We start from the raw sequence: 22053 nt of genomic DNA, 5'->3' as shown, positions 1-22053 counted from the left end.
AAGCACACTTAATCTCATGATTACAACAGTGCTGCTATACTGGGAAGAGAGGCTTTGTAGGAGAGAAAATTCTGACGTCTGCTCTGTCATTAACCAAAATAAGCTGCTCCTCAGAGAAAATGAGACCAATGACTGAAATTAAAGACAGCTTCTCTAGACAGAAATATCATGTCCTCATGTTTATGTGAAAAGTATTTTAAAACAGTGGACCACAAAAAATATGTCCCGTTAATATTTATTACTCATTCTGATAACATTGTACCATTTTTCCCCCCTTTTGCTGTAGGACTGAAAGAGAGCAGAATTTCTTTGTTTCCACTGTTGTGGAATGTTACGGAGCACTTAAGTGGCATAGCTGTAGTTAAGTCTTGTAGATTGTCTCTGCAACTCTCAGGATGCTGCTTTCTTTAGAGAAAAATTGCTTTAATTATAGCTGCATTTCAGTGGAAATGTCTGGTCGGTCAGCTCATCGTAGGAGCCCACCCTGCAGTTATTCTTCCATTTTGAGTACTTCAAATACACAGGCGGTTGTATGGAGTTAAATAAAACAGTTAATGTGGCTGAAGACCAGAGTTTTTGCCTTAGCTGCTGAAAGGGGCTTTCCAAAAATAACCTGATATAGTTTTCGTTTGGGTGGTTTAATTGAAGATATTTTTGGAGGAAGATATTTTGGAGGCTTTCTAGAGGAAAGGATTGTGAGAGGGCAGTTGAGTGTTCAGCCATTTAAAAATGAAGCATCCAGTGGAGAAAAGCATAGCTATATACACATAGGGAATGACATTTTGGTAGATATTTGTAGACATGTTGCAGGGTTGGAGGTACCAAAATAAAACTTAGAATAGAAATTGAAATTAGTTGTAAGTGGGTAGAGTTCTAGATGTAGTTACATTTGCAGTTGCCTGTAAAGCAGCAATGGTCTCATTCTAATAAATACATAGGAATGTTTTCACTGTTACGCAAAACTCGTTTCTGTCTGAAAATAAATGACTTCACAGGAAGGCATAGATACGTGATGTACTGGTAACTTTGATAGTCGTGCATTCCTTAAAACCAGAGCTATTGTGAAATGGACATAGGAGACTGTTTTGTGGAAGTATTCTTTCATGTTACCGTTAGCTTGATTGCTATTGTGTACCAGGAATTCCTCTTCATGCTTTGATTTCTTTGGTGTTTCCCTGGTCTGAATTTACAGCATTTGGGAATGTTTATATATTACCTATTTTAGTAAACATACTGCAGATTTTAATTTTTTTTTTTTTGCCACAGACTTGCCTGTCAAGAAATCCATATGTATGCTTTCAAGGTTTACCCTTTTTGCTTCTGAAAGTCTGTCATCTTTTTCTGAAGCCTCTGTCAGCAAATGAATTTTTCTACAATACTTGATTTATCACGAGAAAGTGTGATTTGTTTGTTGGTGTATGGATGGTCCCACGGCTAGTCTGTGGTGGTGATGGTGCGATGGTTGCCACTGCCTTTGTTTTAGGTTCTGCACCCTAATCTCACTTTTTGTCCTTATCTGTGTTTTGTTGGCTGAATAGTTGCCCTGCAAATCCAGTTCTGGCTTGGTATGGTTGCTGGAAGGAAAGCAAAGTAATTGTGCCTGATAGAAGTAGAATCTGTTCAAAATAATCTGCTGTATATCATAACAAGTTCTTGTTTAACTTTTTCCTGTTTTAAATGTTGTTAAGCAACCTTATAATGCAGATGTTTTCTTGGCTCCAAATGACATAAAATTCTCTAGATAATAGTTCCTGTTACAATAGCAGCTCTTTATGGGTCCCTTGGGCCTTTTCTCCCCTAACAGTGTTTTAAAATGAGGGAGCTATGTTGCATTATATGGACATTTTAAAAAGTCCTATTTTTTTAATGGTGTTATGGGATGATTACTTTACGTTACTCACACCTATATTGTAGTAATCATTTACATTAGCCTGAATGACTTTAGAGAAAAAGTAACTACATGCCTTTGTATTACCGTCTGTGGATCATTGTTTGTTCTTGTGTGTTATGACTATAGACACCATTAAAGCACCTTTTTAAGGGAGTAGAGGAGTTCTAAGCACCGTGGTTTAGTAGAGTGGATCAATACAGTGGGCTGGGATCTGAATTTTTGTACTACAGTTATAGTTCTGTATCTTGGGGGCTCTCAGGTTTTGAAGTGGCCACCTACCCAGCCACTCAGCCCTTAAGCTTCTTGGTATGTTTGAGAGGTGAAAAGGGCGTAGGATTTGGGAGGGGGTGTCTTCAATGTTTTATGTATCACAGCATGGCAAATGAGGGCTGAACTCTTCAGGTGGTGACCAAACTAACACCTCATGTCAAAATGAGTGTGCAGGCAGCTCCAGTGTCCCTGTGGTTTTTTAGATTCCTTGCCAAACAGTAAAAGAGAGAGTAGAAAGCCTAGTTAATTTATCTGTTAAAATTGGGAAATCTTATTGGGAGTGCAGAAACTTTCTAAGACTATTGATTTTATGTTGCTGCTCTTGAATTAATGTGGGGAGAAATTGCAACTTATTTGGAATTACATTACTTTTATGGAAGCCTATGTGTAAAACTGTCTAAAAACAGGTGTTCTCAGACAGGTTTTCTCAGATGACGATTGTGAATATGGTACATGAACGGCCCAGCCATTTTCGGAGGAGGTAGGAGCTGATATGTTCATGCCGAATGTTACTCCTGGTCTTTCAGTCTACTCCGTGGTCAAAGCTGACTGCCTTGTAAAATTTTGTTCTTGGTACTTACTGAATTTATGACCTGTCTCTGGTAGATAGTTGTTCTACCTGTCTTAGGCCAACTAGAATACCGCATACAACGTGAAATGTCACTTCCCTTTCTCAGGTCCTTACCACTCCAATCTTCAAAAACCCTCACAATTGCTGGGTAAACCAGACTTCCTTCTGAGGAAGGATTTAAAGATACTCGAAACATTGTTGAGTAAAAAGAAATAAAACATGTTCCTGCTCTGAAAATGTAACTCTGAAGACATGCAAAATAGCCTGTCATTTTCTGTCGATAAATGCAGGAGTAATTTTTTTTGCCTTGTGAAATCTTGCTTTGCTGCTTTTCTCTGGTTCCTTTAAGTTTTGTAGCATCAACATTGTGTTCAAGAGAGGGACTTGTGATCTTATCTAAGCTGTCATCCTGCATAGCTTGTCTGTCAAACAGACCCTCGACCGGGATTTCAGAATGATGCCATAATATCCCAAGTCAGAGCGTATCGGTGTGAAGGTGGAAGGTGCAGTGGGAGAGTGCTGATATGTGGCATTATACAGACTGTGATTTAAAAACTGACAGCTGTGAGCATTGTTGGTGTAAGGCATGGCTCAGAAATATGAGATCTCTTGTTTTTCTTTTCTCAGGTCAAGTTGGGTAAATAGCGGGGAGGGGGGGAAGGTCATTGTCTGTCATGAGAAACACCTTGAACTGTCTGGCTTTATTCAAGTGATGATTACTTCTCAGCTCTGAGAGATGCTGATGAAGTCAGTGCCTGTTTGTTTCTTTCTCTACACACTAGCTTCTTGAACCATTTGGGGATGATTAGTAGAGAGCAGTTCAAAGTGAACAAACACACTTTTAATTGCATGCACTTAGAGGGCATACAAGAGCTGTGGACTGTAAATATGTGACTCATAATGACCATTAGTGGCTGAAGTGTTATAGTGCTATATTTGTGTTAAACTCAAAATGCCAGTGAAGGAGATAAGGAGGACAACTGATAAGAGGCATATAATTCATTGGAAAGACTCCTAAGAGCTTTTTAAAAGACTTTCAGCAAACTTGCTTCCAGGAGGGTCACAGACTAGTCCCATGAGCATTCAAGAATAGGCAGTTTACAACACCCACTCAGTTGTAAAGCTGGTAAGGAACTAACTAGATTGGCAGAGTCTTCAGAGGAGAGTCATGAAGTACATGAGAACAGAGGAAGAAAATTAACCTTTTTTACTGACCGATGCATTAATGTTGTAGGAAAAAAGTGCATGTGTGTATAGGTATATGTGTGAGAACTTTGGAAGCCAATTATTCTCTAAAGCTTGCAGAAAACTTAGTGAGTGAATCCTAAAGTAATAAAAGGCTTATCATATTTGCCTTCATTCAGAGATCTCAAAGCTTTACAAATGCTCAAATGCTTTTAAGACATCTTAAGGTTCTGCAACAGGTACTGCTGCATGGGGTTGTTAAACAGATGCTCCCTATCAACGTTTTCTTTTGGCAACATCAGTCAGGAAGAGTTGTTCTAGTTCAAGGCTGTGTGAGTTGGTTGTATTTTCTCTTCGTATATGGCATTAGAATGTGACTTGAATTGACATGGCTACGTTCACATTCATAACCGGGTCTTTCCTAACAACTTTTGAAACGGCTTCCAGATTGTCTTCTCAAACTATTAACTGACCCCTAGCATTCCAAAAAAACCCAAAACAAAGTCACTGGGCAGCATGTCAAAAGCATTTTTATTTGAAGTAACTTTTCCTCGACTCAATGCTTGCCAAGCTTTCAGTCTTGTTTTCGGGTGCAGGAGTAGCGATATTAAACGAGTGTTACATTGAACACAGCACAAGTAGTGCAACAGTAGTAAAGACTGCATGAATCTCAATTCTTTTGGCAGCTCTCCGCTGTTGTAGAATAGTCTAGTGGGATGTGACATAAGTCTTTGGTTCTGTTGAAATACAAAGTCTAAAGGAACAGAAGGCCCAGTACTATCTATGAAGTTCTGGTCTTGACAGGCTTGCAATTCTATGTATGCTGCCAGATAGGATAGTTCCCTGCTGCTGCCTTCAGGACCTGCGTTTGCTTTCCTTTCCCTACTACTGGCAGGGAGAGATCTGTGTTTAGGCTCTGTATGTGGCAGTTGATTGGAAAATACTGTAGCTAAACGCAGCAGGATCTGGATTATGGACGTTGGGGCATCTTTAGTGAGATCTTCAGTAAAATCTCACTCCAAACTTTGTAAAGTACTGTCCAACTGTAATAGTATAAGAGTCTTTCTGTATCTTTTTTTTTTTTTCTTTTTTCTTCCTATGCTGGCTTCTCATTGAGTTTGACTTCAGTTTGCAACCTGTGGATACGTGTTGTCATGAGGCTAGTAGCTCTGGCTCTCCAGTTTGAGATGGATGAATGGGTAGTGGGGGTGAGGAATATTCTGAGGGATATCCTGCACGAACTCTTAAAATTCTTGTCACTCTGAATTTCTGCAGCTTGCGTTTTCAACGGCAAATGGAAGATAGGAAAGGAATATGTTGGTAACAGATGTTCTTAGTGTTTTCTGAAACTTTAAGGTTAAACTTCTGTGTGTCTCCCCAGGGAGGTCGAGCCCGTGCAGTTAATGAGCTTTATCATAGAAGGTGGGATCTTTTGAAGTATAGGCTGTATAGAAGCTACTCTTCTGTGTGTTTGAAGCAGGCATGTGTGTATTTGAACTATAGTGCTAGTGCTGCATTTTGATACTTGCGGTTAAGCACTTCATTCTCTCTGTTGCAGCTGAGATTTCCTAATGTCGTATTAGGGTTATTTTTCACAAATGTCTTGAAGGTTTTCTTAAAGCAGTTATTCAAACCTTGTGAGTATATGGGGGAATCTTTATGGCTCTTTTTAAAAATTATTATTATTTTAAATTTGATCCCTTGCACTAAAACCAAGTTAAAAATTTTCCTTGACATAAAAATTAGAAAAAAATCTGTGGAAAGAACTCTAGCAGTTGCAGCACATACTTCCTTTAATCTGGCATTTGCTGAAAACAGTGCCTTTTTATCTTGCAATATTAAACTAAAAGCGTACAGAAGAATGGTGCTGTTGTGTTTATTAAGACTGGTAACACATGATCAAACAAATCTTGTTAAAAGATTTATCTGTCTGGCTTAAATAAGAAAAAGGAGCTCTTCTCCGTATTTTTAGTTACCCTACGTACTTAGATGCCTTCCTGTTTCAGTCTTGTAGCATTTCTGTTGGATTTGCTTTCACATTATCTTTAAAACCTATTTAATACTAGTTAAGAGGTTTAAGTACTTAATGTGTGAAGAGGTGGTATGTATGCCTTTTGCTCTGATCATGATTTCCAGGTGTATAGATCAAATAACTGTAGAGCTGTGTGTAATGGGTAACTGCAGTTTGGCCGTCTTAATAACTCAGTGCCCAGATCTGACTATAACTCATTTCTTGTGGGAGAAGTAGTATCCTGGTCTCCTGACTTGGATGGGACGATGTGAAGGTTTCTGTGTCTGAACGAATGATGAAACTTTAATTTGAACTAGATTTAAAATGCTGGGGAAAAAACCTCAACCAGGTGAACGTGGGGTAATGATCAGTTGAAAATAATAATTATGAACTTTCGCACTTCAGTTTTTTAAAAAGAAGTTTAAAGGTTAAATTGTACCTGCTTGATTTCTCATAAGATACTTTGGCAATAACTTTTTTTTAGATTGCACTTCAAAATGCATAGGCGGATCTAATCATAATCATTATGACATCTTCCGTTCTCTCTGCTTTTGTGAATGGAACTGAGAAGGGTTTAGTGCGAGAGTCAAATCTAATACTTGGCTATTTTGGGGTTTGACTCGAGAAGGACCAGTAATAAGATGCATGTATATCCTGTGTCCTGAAAGGTGGCTGGGGCCTTTTGTGTGTTACTTTCTGGAGTGATCCTGCTGTCAAGTTGCCTGTCAAATGGGTGAAAGATGAAAAAGATGTTTTCAGGAATGCAGGGACTGTTATTTGCAGTTGCTTTTTATTGCAACTTCATTTGCACTGAAGTGTTCCTCTTGAACTTCGGTGGGTGAAGGAGTCATCCTCAAGACTTGTCTGAAGTTGTTACAATTTTAACTGTTCTGATAAACTGTTGTGCAATGTTAAATGCCTTTTTTTGTATAAAAATAGTGTTTGCAAGCACTGAATGTGCTTGAGATGGCATACTAAGTAGCAGAATGGTGTAGGGGCAATGATCTGACTTGGTGGGGCACCTGCTTTCAGACTTTTCTCTACTGGGGACGCTTACTGCCAACTTGCCTTTATCATGTCTGGCCCAGGCTCCTAAATTAAGGTTTCTGTCTCCTACCAGAATCCTAGTTCCCTCTGTTTCTTCATCTCTGGAGACCTTTTAACAACAATAAGAGCATTTGAATATGATTTGAAGTCATAGGTATCTGCATTTTCTGCTAAAAAGCAGAGAACAGAAGACTTTAGCGAGTACTTCTGCAAACATATTTTTGGCTTATGCTTGACTTCTGAACAGTTTAAGATAAAAAGGACCTTTAATGTCTGATGGCATACTGGGTGGAGATAAAGTTATCCCATACTGGACATAATAAACTTACTTGGATAAATGATCATATCCTTAGGCTCTAGTTAAAAAATAACAGAACAAAACAACAACAACAAAACATTTCAGACTGTGATTGCAGTGAAGCTAACATTTTTCCTTAGGTTTTTCAACCCGCATTGAACAAATAATGGATGGGGGCTTTTCTTCCACTCCTTTGTATACCAGTCTCGGCCATTTTGAAGTGAATCTTCCCCCTTTAGCTTAAATGACTTCTCTCCGAGGTTAATCTCTAAAAAATTCCCCATGGAAGAAGCAGTAAACCAGTATCAAAGGCAGTTAATACTTTTCAACCTGTGGTGCTGTAACCTGAATTTCTTTTCTGTGGCACGATAACAGAAGCAGCTGCTTTGGTGGTTGTTTGGTATAGTGAGAATGAGGAGCTGCCAGTGAGTAAAATTACTGGGAACCCAAGCTACAGAGCTTGACAAAACCCACTTAAGTTTATCAATGTATTTGCCTCTACTGTCCTAATCCAGGTTTAAACATCTGTGTGATTACCGTATTTGCCAATATACATGATGTATTATCCCAGTTTACTTTTAAAAAAGGTGGCTCGCAATATTTTTTTAGTTTTTGTGATAGTGTTAGTTTTATGGGTTCCATATTCGTGCATAATTACATATAGAATGATAAGTGTTTAACCCACTACAACATCTGTAACTGATGAATAATGTTGAGTCAGCAGATATGTTTTCACAGTATTTATGTTTTGGTCAAGAGTGATGAGGCAACATTATAGTTTTTGAATATGCAGTTGGTAGTATTCTCCTGTTCCAGTGTTGTTGGTGGGTGAAGTAAGAATGTGCAAGATGAAATGCAAATGCTTAAGTTGAGATGATGTAGTATTTCTGTTGTAAGATACTTTCTGCTCTTATGGTTGAAGAGATCCTTCCAAACATTGGGTGTATGCTTATATTTATAAATTGCTCTTTGCTTTTGGTTTCTGGTGTTAGTAAATAAAAAGTAGGGAGGTAGCCAGGGGAAATGTATTTCACTGTAGAGGCAAAATATATCTTTATATATTGGAATCTTTAAAACTTGTTTGGATCATTGCTTAAATAATAAAGGTTATTTATCAAATATTTCTCTGTAATAATAATGGCTTAATCTTAATTCAGTGGTTGCTGGTAAAACTATTTTTCTTTGCTTTTCTGGTAGTCCTGTATTTCTGCTACACAGCTGAGATCGTGTAACAGTAACTTTCCTTTATTTTTTTTTTCCTAGCGGTGGTGCAGCTACTCTTAAGCTTGTGTGATTACTTTATTCTTAGAGAGACAAAAGTAGTTATTGTTTCATGATGATGTTGGTTTAATCCTGCCATATTTTTGAAATTGATTTTTTTTTTTTAGTGAAGTAGTCTTGGAAATGTGATATATTTGTGTAAGACAGTTGAATAGTGCTTGTGATGAGATTTCATCACTTGCCTTTTAATGCTAGTCGAACTAGATAGAGACTCTGATTAGATGAAGAGGCTTCCTGCACTGTTCATAAATACATTGGCTATGAAAACTACTTCTCTATGGGTTCTCCTGAAACAGGAGCTAGGAGGAGGGTAGCAATTTTGCTGTATTTGTAGCTGGAAATTTCTTAGATGAACAGACTTGAGTGAATTGTGGTATATGCAAATTCTTGCACAGCCCTACAGTAAACTAAATCACTATGAACATAGTGTTTATTTATTCAGTGTTACTCCTCTATGCAGAACTCTGTTGTGCAAAAAGAAAAAAGGAAAAAAACCCATGGTAATTGGACTTGTAATAAAAACACTGAATTACTTTGAATTTTATCTGAGAGAAACAACAAGGACTTAAATCTGCAGTTATGTGGAGGGTTCTGTTAGGTCGTGCAGCGTTTGGTCTTGTTCGTTAATGGCGACAACTGGGATTCATCAGTGCTGCTTCTGCAGCGTGTGACCCTTGACATTCGGAGGCTTCTCTTCTTGCGCTTCAGGGCAGGTTGTGTGGAGGGATTTTCCTTCTGCTGGCAAGTTGTTTTTGCCTATATCCGTAAAAAGTATTCAAGAAGATAGAAAAATAGAGTAAGGGGAAGTATGTTTTGTATGTTACTTTTGTGAAGTCATTTAACCGCCAGCCATATGGAGGTCATTTGTGGTGTTGACCCTTGAACAGACGCCACTAGTGCAAAGTGCTTCACTTGAAATTTACTTTCGAAGTAAAGTTTGGCAAGGAGCAGCTTGCGCTGAAGTTGTGGCTGCTTTTTCAGAATCACTTGCACAACTCTGGTTCCTTGAGACTTAGATAATTATGAGGAGGAGCTCAGAATGTTTCGGGATGCAGATAAAATTAATATGCATGAATTATCTGTCAGTTACTGATCAACTCTGGTTTATTTTTCCTTCAGACAGGAACTTTAAATTCCTTTTCCTTTATCTTTAGAGATGTGGGGTTGTCGGTACCTTCTTAGTTTTGTATCTTGAGGCTCCGATGAAAAAGCCCTGTAGCTGGCTGGATTTCAAGCCTGCTTTTTCTGTTGTTTGCCCCTCATCCCCAGTAATGAACTATTGTGATGACTGATGGTTTGTTTTTTTTTTTTTAACTTGGAAATTATTATTTTTTTTTAAAAAAAAGGACATTCTGCACTTCACAGTCAAAAGGAAGGTGCTTGTGCTGCAGCTGGCTGTGCCAGAAGAGGGGTGTGATATTTTATAGTGTTGAAAAGATGGTGATGCTGATCTTCCACTTGGAAGATATGCTTTCATACTAGAGAGAGGAAAGAAAAGCTGATACAGCTTCTTCATGGACACTTGACTTAAGTCTCTTGATAAAAGTTGTGGTAATTCTATCATAAAAATTAGTGCTTTATGCTCAGGAAAGAGACCTGAAGAAAATACATAGGTTGCATACAGATGGGACTGTTTTAAGTGTTGTTTCCTGGAAGTAGTGTCTGTTTGCCTTTGTAAGCTATAAGGCTATTGTCAAAGAAGTGATGGTGGAAGATAAAAATTAACTTGGTTATAGCTGCGTTGGGTTTCATCACTACTGGTGCATGTGATAAGTTTTGTTAGCACAGCTGGAACATGAAATGAACAGAAAGTGTTTTTTCCATCATGATTTTGTGCAACTCAGACCTTGCATAACCATAAGAACCAGTGGTACCTGTGCTGGTGGTAAACCTCACTGATAAATGTGAGATGTATATCTGTGTGTGAACAGAGTTCCATATTCTGTTGTCTCTTAATGATACCGGGCTGTGCAAGTGCTGCTTAGAAGGTGCTGAAGCATTCTTGACGTCACTGAAAACAAGACAGAAGGATTTGTTCCTTGGCTTTTTTCCTTTAAGTTGTCCTAAATTAACTTGTAAACAACATTCAAGTTTTAATAAATAGGGCAGGGTAGTGAGATACTACAAGTAAAATGAGAAGCAATGGAAAAAGCTCTGAGAAGAACAACTTTTTTTGTTTAGGCTTCAGTTTGTTTTGTACCCAACTCAAAAATTGAGTCTGAGAACTGGGGCTAGTATATAAGAATAATCAGAGATGGCTGTATTTTATCCATCCTTGGAGGTCGTTGAATAAAAATTTTAGGGGTATCCTATATCCCTTAGTTTCTGATCTCTAAAGAACACATAAAGATCTCTTGTACCTAAGTTGAGATGCCACTACTTGTAAATTTTAGATCGCCCTGGGAAAGTAATTAGTTTTCATTCAAAATGAATAGGTTATTTACTCTCTAAAGTGAATTTTCTATCAGCAATAATAGGAAAAAAACCCCTCAAGCTTGCTACCGGGGAATTTCCTAGCCTCTAGAAATTTAAGACATTTTTTTTATTGAGTCCCTGTAGACCATTGCTATCACTATTATCTGCAGCTTCTCTGGCAATTGACAGGTTCATTGTAGTCCTCTCTACTGGAGTTTCGTTGGATTCCCCTTGTGTGTTATCAGAATGATGGCAGCTGCTATAAGGAGGAAAGAAAATAGAATCATTTCCTACCTGGATGATCGGTTCATTCAGGAAATGCCTGAGAGATTCAAGCCACAGCCTGAATTGTATCAGCAAAAGCAATTTGTCTCTCTTTGGCTATTTCCAATGCTGGAAGTAGTAGTCAACAGGGACAAGAATATTGTAGTCTGAGATTCATGTAAGAGTGAAGAAATTTCAAATACACAGGATCACTGACTTCTCAGCTGACTTCTTAAAAATCAAAATAGTCTTTTTCCTTCTCTAATGTGGTTTCAGATGCTTAATGCGTGAACATTCAATCTTCTTAGGTTCCTGACTTTCATGCTATACCATTCTACACAGTGGAATAATTTCAAGTTGCACCAAGTAGTAGCTTCCTGAAAACTTACGAATTGGATGTCAGTAAATTTAGCTTTATCCTGAATTGGTGAACTAGGGGAAAAAGGTAATTTACCTTTATATGTTCAATGTATTCTTTTTGAAATATCCTTCTTTCATGAACATTTTCAGAAAAAATGGTATGTTACGTTTTTTGTTTAGTAGTAGCTGTAAGTATTCAGACTGCTGCTATTGAGCAGTATTAAAATACACTTGCAAATACTTCAATCGGGGCAAATTCACTAGAGCCTTTTGAGGGAAGGTAATAAAAATTCTTGTATGTGGTGCTGGCTGTCACTCGAAGTTGTATCATGTTACCTGTCAGTACAGGTCATTTCAATTTGACCAATAGAAGGGACGTTTTAAGGAAACTCTCCATTTTGAGTCAAAAGAATAAAGGATATAACTGCATGCGGCCAGTATTCTTTACCTTTCATTTGACTGAGGTACAGTAATAGTGTCTCATGGGGAATTAATCCAGACCCCAGTTGCAGGGTACTGGAGGGGAGTTAGTGAGCGGCTGTGTGGTGCTAAGCAGCCCGTGGGGGCTAAATCGCAATAGTAGGCAACTAACTGTTCTGTGCACTTCGTTGTGGTTTGAGGATCCTGGCCCATAGGTCCAAGCTTGTAAATACTCCTGTAACAGCAAGTCCAAAGTTCAAATCTAAACTTGTATTGAAGGAAAAAAAAGATACAGTTTTGATGTTAACTGTATTGATTAAATGATCAGGGAAGTAAAAACATAGGATTATCTCTTCCCTTCCTATTCCCCAGCAGGAAACTGAATGTGTGAACATGATGAGTTATAAAATTCATCTTCACGTGTCCTGTTATTGGTAAAGCAAGCATGAAAGGTCTTATTTCTGATATATGGAAAACCAGATTTTGTTAGTGGTTTGGTTTCAGTTAATTCATTCCTGTAATCTGTGGATTACAGGTTAGCTCTATTTTTGGAAAAGCAGGGTAGGGGGAAGACTTCTAACAGATTGCCCTGGAAGTGGCAGATGGCATTCTTTACTCGGTATCAGCTTTGTAGGGCATTCTTGCTAGTGGTGTTGAGATGTAAACCAACACAGCCATTTGCTGAACTTTTTCATTTGCTTCAAGGTAAAAAAAGTTGTAGACTCTTCCTTTCTTGCATTTGTCCCTTCCTAAATGTTTGTGGTGGTTTTTTGGGGTTTTTTTTTGTTGTTGTTGTTTGGTTGGTTGGTTGGTTTTTTTTCCACTTGCATGCTTCCTATTCGGCTTCAGGTATAAAATGATATGTGTTCTCAGTGAGCACTTCCCATCCAAGAAGTTGGTATGTTTCTGTAGTGAAGAAAAAACATTTTTTTAAGGAGTTCTGAGATTTTTTTGAGGATGGAAATAGCTTCAGACATTTTACAGACACTTCATAAGTTATCATTTTTATGAATGCTTCAAAAGACCACCTTGTATTTTACTGTCTTGTGTTTTCCATACTAAATTGCTGTAGGATGTGGGGTTTTCTTTGTTTTTAATTTTTATTTTCAGAAATTGAAAGAATTTTGAATATTAACATGGGCTTTTCCCCTCTTTCTCCCCCCCCACCCCCCCCACCCCTTCAAGAACCTTTTTAAAACGCTGGGGTTGTTGGAGTGGTTGAATTTTTCCTGGATTTGAGTGAGAAATTCAGAAGACTGAAGCCCAGGCTCACTGTCTACCTTTCACGGAGGCCCAGCCGTGAGAGGACAGAAGAAGGCACGTGGCGAATCATGACAGCGGACAAAGAAAAAGACAAAGACAAAGAGAAGGACAGGGATAGAGACCGGGATAAGGAGCGAGACAAGAGAGACAAGGTGAGGGAGAGTGAGAACTCGCGTCCTCGACGGAGCTGTACGTTGGAAGGAGGCGCCAAGAATTATGCGGAAAGCGACCACAGTGAAGATGAGGACAATGACAACAACAGTGCCACCACAGAGGAGTCCACAAAGAAAAGCAAAAAGAAACCGCCCAAGAAGAAGTCCCGATACGAGAGAACAGACAACGGTGAAATAACGTCCTTTATCACAGAGGATGATGTTGTATACAGGCCTGGAGGTAAGAAATTCTTGTGTTTCCTTTGAAAGTAATTGTGCACCAGAGCTACCAGTTACAGTTAGTTGGCTACAGCAGGCAGCACAATGTGCTACCTGTTAAGTTATATTATGATTGTCCTAGGGGCAGGTTGCCACGCTTCCATTGGGAGACAAATATGGATATGTATGCAAAAGCTTTTGACTATGTCTTGTAATATCTGATTTGTTGGAATGAACTTAGCTCCTCTTTGAAGAAAGAGCTACCCTTTTTTCTTCTACTACATTAGTTATCTGTGTATCGTATGGAATCTCTGTCCCTGGGAATTTGGAAACTGAATTGGGTAAAGCACTGAGCGCTTTGCTTCGCCGTTGAAACGAGACCTGATCGGAGCTAGAGATTTGACTAGGTGGCATATAGAGATACCTTCCAACCTTTCTGACAAGTTTTTCGGCGATTCTGCTTTCTTCGTAGAGCTCCTCTCCTGTCTTGTTTGTGAAATATAAATCGGATGACCTAAGTTCTCATACCTATTATGCCATTGATTTCACCTTCCTTATTAATAGCTAACTCATGTTTATGCACAGTAGCTTAGCTATTGGTCAAAAACCAGACAGTGTCAGTATCAGCAAGTATCTGGGATGTTTTGGGGATAGAAGCAGCTTGCAGCGTGCTCCGGATGTCTTGGATGTGCCTCTTAATTACTGCCAAGTTCATATAAGGTTTTTAGAGTTTCATATCAGGTTCAAGATTTAACCTGTGGCTGCTGTCAGCTAACTTTTTCCTCAAAATGAAATTGTACTTGAAGATTAGTTTATTTAGCTAGCTGTATCCCTAATTTGAGTAAAAACGTCTGTGTTCATCTACCCAGCATTTTCAAAGTGTTGGTTGAAGTTGTTCGTTGCACCACGAGGAATAGTTCTGTTGGACTTTACTGTTCAAAGCACTGGCTGAAGGGCTATGGTAGTTCTATATTACTTTTCTGTAAAATGATTGGTATGCTGTAGTAAAACTGCTGGAGCAAAATAGAGATGGCTTCAAACTAAAAACCATGGAAACTAATGAAGTAAAAATCTTGCCCGATTTTTCCATGAGGTGCTGTACTTCTCAACTACTGAAATCTCATTGAGTACAGATGTAAATGTTTTAAATGCTCTATCCAGTTGTAGTTGCTGTAAATGCTCTAAAATGCTAGTTGTGTAGGTGGGCATTATCAGCTGCTGATACAGATAGGCTGAAATTCTGCTGGTTTTGGAGGTGTTGCATTCCATGCTTGTTCTTCCGTGTGAAAGTTGTAGAGTCTGTTTTCACTTAGATCTGCCAACGTTGGTCAGACTAGCTTATCTATTGAAATGCTTCAAATACCATGTCAAACCATTCAGAAGATAGGTTTTTCTCTTGGTCAGGGCTTGTAGCTGAGTAATACTTGTGGCTTGAGTAGTAGCAACAGGGAGCCTGCAAAAGCATCAGCTTTGGCAGTCTTACTTTTGGTGTCAGAGGATGAAAAATAACTTAGGATCTGTTAAAAACAGCTGTTGTGTGGGCCCATTAGTGCACTGGCTTTATTGCAGAAAGACTTTGCTTAAAATTAAGATGGAAAATCAGTTTGTGATCTCAATTTTATCCTGTAGTAGGGTGGAGAAGCGTTAGTACTCTATCCAGTAAGTGCAGTGCTTGGAGTACCTCTGATGTAGCAGTACCTGAATAGAGGGATATGTGCAGAACAACAGGAATCAGTACTGTAGTTACGTAGAGTTTGCACCTTTCCAGATAATTGACAAAGGAGGGGAGAGAGCCTGTAAATGCTGGTAGTGTGGGGAGACCTTAGATTGTTTATGCTATATTTTTCACGAGAGCATCCGTTCAGAAGAGAAATCTTGATGTACAGGCTGGCAAGGGTTTCAGCTATGGCTTGTACCTTCTCACTTGCCGCAATTACACACTGGGGGAGATTCTGTTTATGGCCTGAAGTGTAGGGTAAAGCCTCAGTCATAGCACAGGTGTGGAGATGTGTCAGAGAACCTGCACGCAGCAAATGCTGGCCAAGTACTGCTCGGGCCTTACTGGGACTTCAGGGAGCACATATGGTTGATAGTGTGGGAGAGCAATCTTCTCTAACGAGCAGAGTACTTCACCAAAGGTATTTTGGTGATGGTGGTTGCAGAACCAAGGATAAGAGAGCAGGCTGCTTGGGGGGCAATTCCTCCTTAGATGAGTGGTGTTCGGCAGGGTTTGGAAGAGGTTGTGTGATCCGGTAACGGATTTGAAAGCTGGTCTGCCTAGTCTCAATTAAGACTAGCACTGGCTACAGGCAGCTTGGTTCATTTTCTTTTTGCCCATCTTTCTGCACTGTTTGAAAAAAAGCGATGGGGGAAGTGATTGTATCTGATCTGGAGGAGGTTATCTAGTGAAAGAACAAGGAAAGCCATAGAACTCATGATAATTGAGATATTTCACACCCATTTTGTAATTTCAAAATCTGCTTATTAAATATTAAATTTTATTAGTAACAACTAGAATAAGAGTTGCACCCTAGCATTGAGACTTTTCTGTTCAGTTTGCTCTGTGCTTTTTTTTTAAAACTTGGGTCTGTCTCTTGTATTGAAAACTGCAGAGAGCAATGAGAACACATTATTGGCTAGCTCATTGTTGGAGACAGACGTGAGCCTAGCTGAAACCTTAATTAACAATATGGTTTTTAAATTTCATTTAAAACATAATTTCTTAACAGGTGTGAGATCTTCAATACACATTCCAGTGCGTAATGTATTCTAAAGCAATTTTAGCATCTGTTACAGAAGAAAAATCTTAGTTTCTTTCTTATGGCTAGGTTACATATAGGGAGATATATTTGTACCTAAGGGTAGAAATTACATAAAATTTAAGAGGGATTAAGTGAGTTTAAATTAATGAGACTTGCATAGCAAGGATTAGGAAGATGAAAATTAGAGGTGTGTGCAGAACGGATAGCTGTCTTCAGCTTACATCTTTTAGGCTTTAAGGAAAGAAAATCCTTTCCATTCGTTTGATTCTATCTCTTAAATACTCTTATCTGATATGGATGAATGTTAAAGATCTGCATTTTCTTGCTATGAAGTCCTTGGTTAAAATCTCATTCTATGTTTACCCCATTGCTGTATAGTACTTAATCCAACACTTAATATTACTTTTTTCTGTGCTGAGCCCAGCAGCTGTATTTGAGTAATAGCAAATAAACTGTAAATAAATGGATCATCAAGATCATTGGAATTTTTTCAAATAAAAGGTTACACTATATTGTTACTAGATAAACATGGTTCTTATTAATTTGCATAGATATGAGTGTATGCGTAGCTTTTAAACCCTGTATTAAAATTTATTGAGTAGAGCTTAGACAACACTGTGCAATTAATCTTCTCTACTTTGTTGGAAATCACACAGGCCTATCCTAAAAGCTTGTTGGCCCACTTCCCCATCTGTCCTCTCAGTTTCCACAACCTCCCTCCCATTTCTTTCCACGTCTAATCGGTGGGTTTTTTCTTCTTTTTTTCTCGCAGTTCTTATCTTGCTTTTGTCAAAATGACTGTTATGGTAACAAATTAGTTTTTATTGCACCATGTGTATTCAGATTTGCTTACAGGTTTCCTTAGCATAAGGTCATGATAGTATAAGATAGTTGCATCAAGACTGAGACTTTTTTTTCTTCTCTTAAATTCAGTTAGATTATTTAATGCTGGATTTCCTTCCATTTCTAGTGCAGATTGATTGTCTTCTATCCTACTGGCTTTTGCCAAAATACAGCACGGTTTGAAAGGGTTGATTTCCCATACAGTTTGTATGCATGTGCAATATGGTTAACACATGGCTCCTAATTGGGTGTACTCTAAAACTGGTGGTCTTGTTTTGTAGTATGTTTTTTGCAGTTCTACTTTTTGGATTGTCAGACTGTAAGCGAATTTGAATACTTTCATACTCTGCTGTGCAAACCAGACTTTATAACTACATCTGTTGTTTGGGTTAGACAATTGGTCTCAGTGTATGATTTTTCTCTATAGAAGAACGTAGTGAAGTGCTGTCAATCAAATGCCTGTCAGTGTATTGTACTGCACTTCAGTGGCCAAGGTGCTTTTGGAACAGCTGTCCAAGGCTTTTTCCAAGTGCGATGCTACTCCAAACACTGTTGAGTAATATAGCGGCTTGTGTGTAGGCCCTGCTTTTGAAACTTGGTGAAGGGAGTAACTTGCCTAGCTGGAAGAGGGAGCTATGTGACAGAAAACAAATAATGCTGTCAGTAACTTTAAATTTCTGGCCAGCGTAATGAAAGATGAAAAATGTACTGATAATACTGCTCCAGAGAAGCTTTTTTCCTCTTCCTGTTCTGGATGGCAACAACTTGCTTAAAGTCTTACAAGGACCTGATGTATGGAGGTATTTTTCTTGTGTATCTTCAGCTTGTCCTTGAACATGGAGATTTTCTTTTCAATATCCCAATAAATTGCTCTTATGAAGTGAATGGGTTAAGATTCCAGAAAAAGTGCATAGCAGAAATATCTGCATCAAAATAATAGCCGATTATGTGGATACTTTTATTGCCCTGTTCCTTTTCGTTCTCTGAACTCTTGCACACCTTTCTTGCTGAAGGAAGCTGTATGGTCCCTGTCGCCTTTCACCCTCAATCTGTTCAGCGTGTCAGGAAGGGGTATTACTATATTAAAGCCACAGAACTTCATACCGAGAATGTTGTTGCTACTGAGCAGACTGCTGTAATGTCATTGTGATGGCACCTTGAATGCTGGACTGGAAAAACTTTGTTGGATGAAAGTCTGAGTTGATTTGGAGCCTCAGGAAAACAGATGACTTGATATGTCACCTGGAGATGAGGACAATATTGTTTTCTCTGCCTACGTAGAAACATTTAAAAGGATCTGCAGGAATTAGAAGGATTTATGAGGATCTGTTTCTACAGTGACATCAGTAGCTATATAAACAGCACATCAGCAAGAGGAATCCACATGAGGTAACACAAGGTGAAATGCTTCTGCAGGGAGAGTAGTGCATTATAGGACTTCATCATTTTCTAGCAAATTGCTTTGGAATAGCTGACATGAGAGCCTCTTTTTCTAGGTGTTTCAAGATCTGTGTGAAGCTGGAAGAAGAGGTGCAGACTGTTAGACATGGAAAGTGCTGTTTGATATGGTGCGGGGAAAGAGGCAGAATAAGCTTTGTGTGGATCCTGGAACGTCTGGCCTAGTACACAAAAAAAATAGGAATGTGTCTCTTTGCCCCTTTGAGATGTTTGAGGCAATCACTGTTTGGGACAGCTATTGGACTTTTTGGTTTAGTTGCCCTTTTTTTTTTTTTTTTTAAGGTATGGGAAATCACTGTCACTAAGATGAAAGTGAGATATTGCTACTGGAGAATATAACTTGAGCTGAGTACTAGGTTTTCTGGATTTATAGGTTGATGTCCCTTTAAAATTTTGTTAGATTTTTGCCTGAGTGCTGTTCAGGACACACCATAACCCCATAAGCTATTATCTGGACAGGCATCAGAGAAGGAGAGAGAGACTAAATTTGCAGGTTGGATGCACTGTTGTGGAATACTGCTGCTCAGTTGTCACCAAATGTATCAAAGTGAGATCTTACATACTTTTCACTTCGATATGTTCTGTCATTATAGAGTATGTGGCCATTTTTCAAAGGGAGTACTTCATAAGCTATGAAAGAGTTTGCAGTCTTCAGTGGCTCAGATTTGAAGCCTGCAGGTGTTGCGTTATTGCGCTATCACATTGAGAAGATAACAAAAGATGGTGGGTCATCTTTTGTGTGAATCTGCAGGCCTGACATCCAGGTGTCCTGTGGAGTATGGCCGATGGAGTTCCAATTGTAGTGGAACCAGAATTATATTTACTAAAGATCTAGTCAGACTGAGATTTTTTTCTAGCTATCTTAAAATCCACTGTCAGTTTGGTTAGCAAGCAAGTATTAGGACTTCTAAATTTCTAAGCTTAAGTTTTTGCTGGCGTAAGTAATTGTTAAATGTTCCCTTTTTTTATAACTGTGCCGAGATGTTTTGCATTGTTGTAACGGAGGAAATTGCCGAAATGGTTGTTTTAATCTAGAAACCTCCATCACCTTTATAAAAATATATATAAACAAAACCCAAACAAAAGTGCTTCCTCCCTCTATTTACTTTGTTAATAAGTGGTATACTGGTATTTGGGTTGAATATTGGTGAAATTGAAATGCAGCAATTTGGCTCACGCTTTGGCAATGATTGGCTTGTATTTGACATTGACCCATGTGTTTGTCATTCTTCTAGATGCTCCCTTCTATTTATTCTGACAGCTTTAGCAGCTGAGAAAGGTGGCCATGCCAGAATTAAACAAAAAAGTACATATAATATGAACATGATCTTTTTTTTTTTCCTATAAATCCTGAAGTTCTGGCAAGTTTTTTAGGCTGGTAAAAAGTTGAGGGGGGGGGGGGAAGTTAATTCTTTTCTGGGAAGTTGTAAAATTTGAATTTTATGCTTGGGCAGAAGAAAGAAATGCAATGAAATTATTTTTTCAGCTGTACATTTTAATTTTAGGTCTTTGGCCGGACTGTTGTTTTCTGTCTGTGTTGTGTGGATTGACCAAATTTGTCAGAGATGTGTATTTTTGCATGTGTGGTTTTCTCTTCCCTCAAAAGTTTCATAGTTGAAATGAGTGTGTATTTTAACATGATGGACTGTGTATTTCCCTCGATTTGAAAGTCTGCTACCATTGTGATACTAGATCATTGAAATAATCAGAGATTCAGTGACAGACTTTCAGCTGCTGTAAATAGGAATAACCTCAGGAGCTGTGCTGCTTAATGTATTCATAAGAGTTCCCTTATTTTTCATGCTTACACCACTGTGTTTTCAACCTTTCTGCATATGTGCATAGTGGTGAGGAAAACTTGTAAAAAATTTTTGTGGGGTTTTTTTTTTTTAGAAGAAGAGATTATCTTTAAGACTTTGGTTTCAGTGGAAACAAGTACATTCTTTACCCATTCCTCCTTTAGTAATTAAAGAAGGAAAAAAATAGAAAAAGGCTTGGATTAGTAAGTGAGTCTTAAAACATGTCAGGAGGGTTAACTGCATAAAAGCATTTAAAAATGCATAAAAGCATCACAGAAGGATTTTCTTTGAAGCTGATTGAAGTCTGTAGAGAACTGTGTCCACATGCAGCTGCAACTTCTGTGGTTGTTCTGTGCTATTGGATGTAACAGCGGTTGTAATTAGTTTTTATTCTCAGCATTTGAGATATTATGAGAAGTGTGGTTTTTAAAGATCAGGTGAGTAGGTGAATAATAAATGTAGAAAATAATTGAGGCTACATGACAGCACACATCAACTACTTAACTGCATATAACTAATTTTCTGTATATGTGCTGTTATTATAAGCAGTAAACATAAGCCAAACTGGGAAAAGAAGACAATGCATTTACTGAATTCATATTTACTCCTAAACGTGGCAGGCATTGCTCTCTGTGTGGACAGCTGTTGGTGCTTGACAGATGGAGTATTAAGTGCAGATCAAGGTTGATCTAGCAAATGGATTCCTCTGGCTTTGTTTGGCTGTTGTGTATAAATCATGAAAAGCAGTGCTAAGGAGGTGAGCGTACCGAGGGGTGGGGGGACTGCGGATCTGGGACTGGGAACATTGCTTAGCCAATGTTGGTCTAACAGGTAGTTCTTCATATTGTCTTGGTTATGTGAATTTGTGATAGTGTTTTTATAACAGATGAATTGTGCAAGTGGAGAATATTAGATAAGACTTTCTCTATGAAGTTATTGTTAATACTTTATCTGTGAGTCATTCCTGGGTTCCATCATAACAAAACATGGGCCACTAACAAAAGGTTATGTACTGCCATTGACTACTATAATGAAGTATTACTAAAAGTAACGTGGATTATGTGAACTCCATAAACATATGCTGCGTACTAAACGAACTTCATAACATGTTCCCTGTGAAGCTTGTAATGCAAAATAAAAATACCTTGTGAAGCTGTGGTATTTTGGAGCCGTTCTAGGATGAATATGAAACTTGACATGAACACCTTATTGACATAATTTTTTTGTGCGTCACTAAAACAGCTATAGTTGAAAAATTGTGGTTTAACTACCTAGGTAACTGTGGAACACAGATATGAGCAGTTTTGCAGGCTGCATTAGGGAATTATTCTTGCGGAGGGTGAATGTAGAAAGACTGTGACCTAAGCAAAAAGTAATACTTTATGGGGAATGCAGCATGCCATTATGAAATTAGGCAAATGGAAATTTTGAAATAAAAACAGAGTGGAAATAAAAACTGTGGAAAAATTGGACTAAGGGGAAGGAATTCCTTGAAATGGTGGTTGTTCATGGCCTGCCCTCAATTTATTTCAGTTAAAGGAGTT

The 22053-nt window shown here is 38.4% G+C and overlaps 1 protein-coding gene across 4 annotated transcripts in view; it reads left to right on the top strand.

Annotated features, from left to right (window-relative positions):
• Nucleotides 1-22053, top strand: part of RERE (arginine-glutamic acid dipeptide repeats) — a 256784-nt gene that overhangs the window by 64491 nt on the left and 170240 nt on the right. For all 4 annotated transcript variants that reach the window (XM_075027303.1, XM_075027299.1, XM_075027302.1 and 1 more), the window contains exon 2: nucleotides 13199-13669. In XM_075027303.1, the coding sequence (XP_074883404.1) occupies nucleotides 13345-13669 (325 nt within the window). In that variant the 5' untranslated portion in view covers nucleotides 13199-13344. The remainder of the gene's footprint in view (nucleotides 1-13198; nucleotides 13670-22053) is intronic.

This window comes from Buteo buteo, chromosome 5 (assembly GCF_964188355.1).
Source record: "Buteo buteo chromosome 5, bButBut1.hap1.1, whole genome shotgun sequence".
Lineage (NCBI taxonomy): Eukaryota > Metazoa > Chordata > Aves > Accipitriformes > Accipitridae > Buteo > Buteo buteo.
The sequence above is the reverse complement of the archived record's forward strand: the minus strand, read 5'-3'. Positions and strand labels throughout refer to the sequence as shown.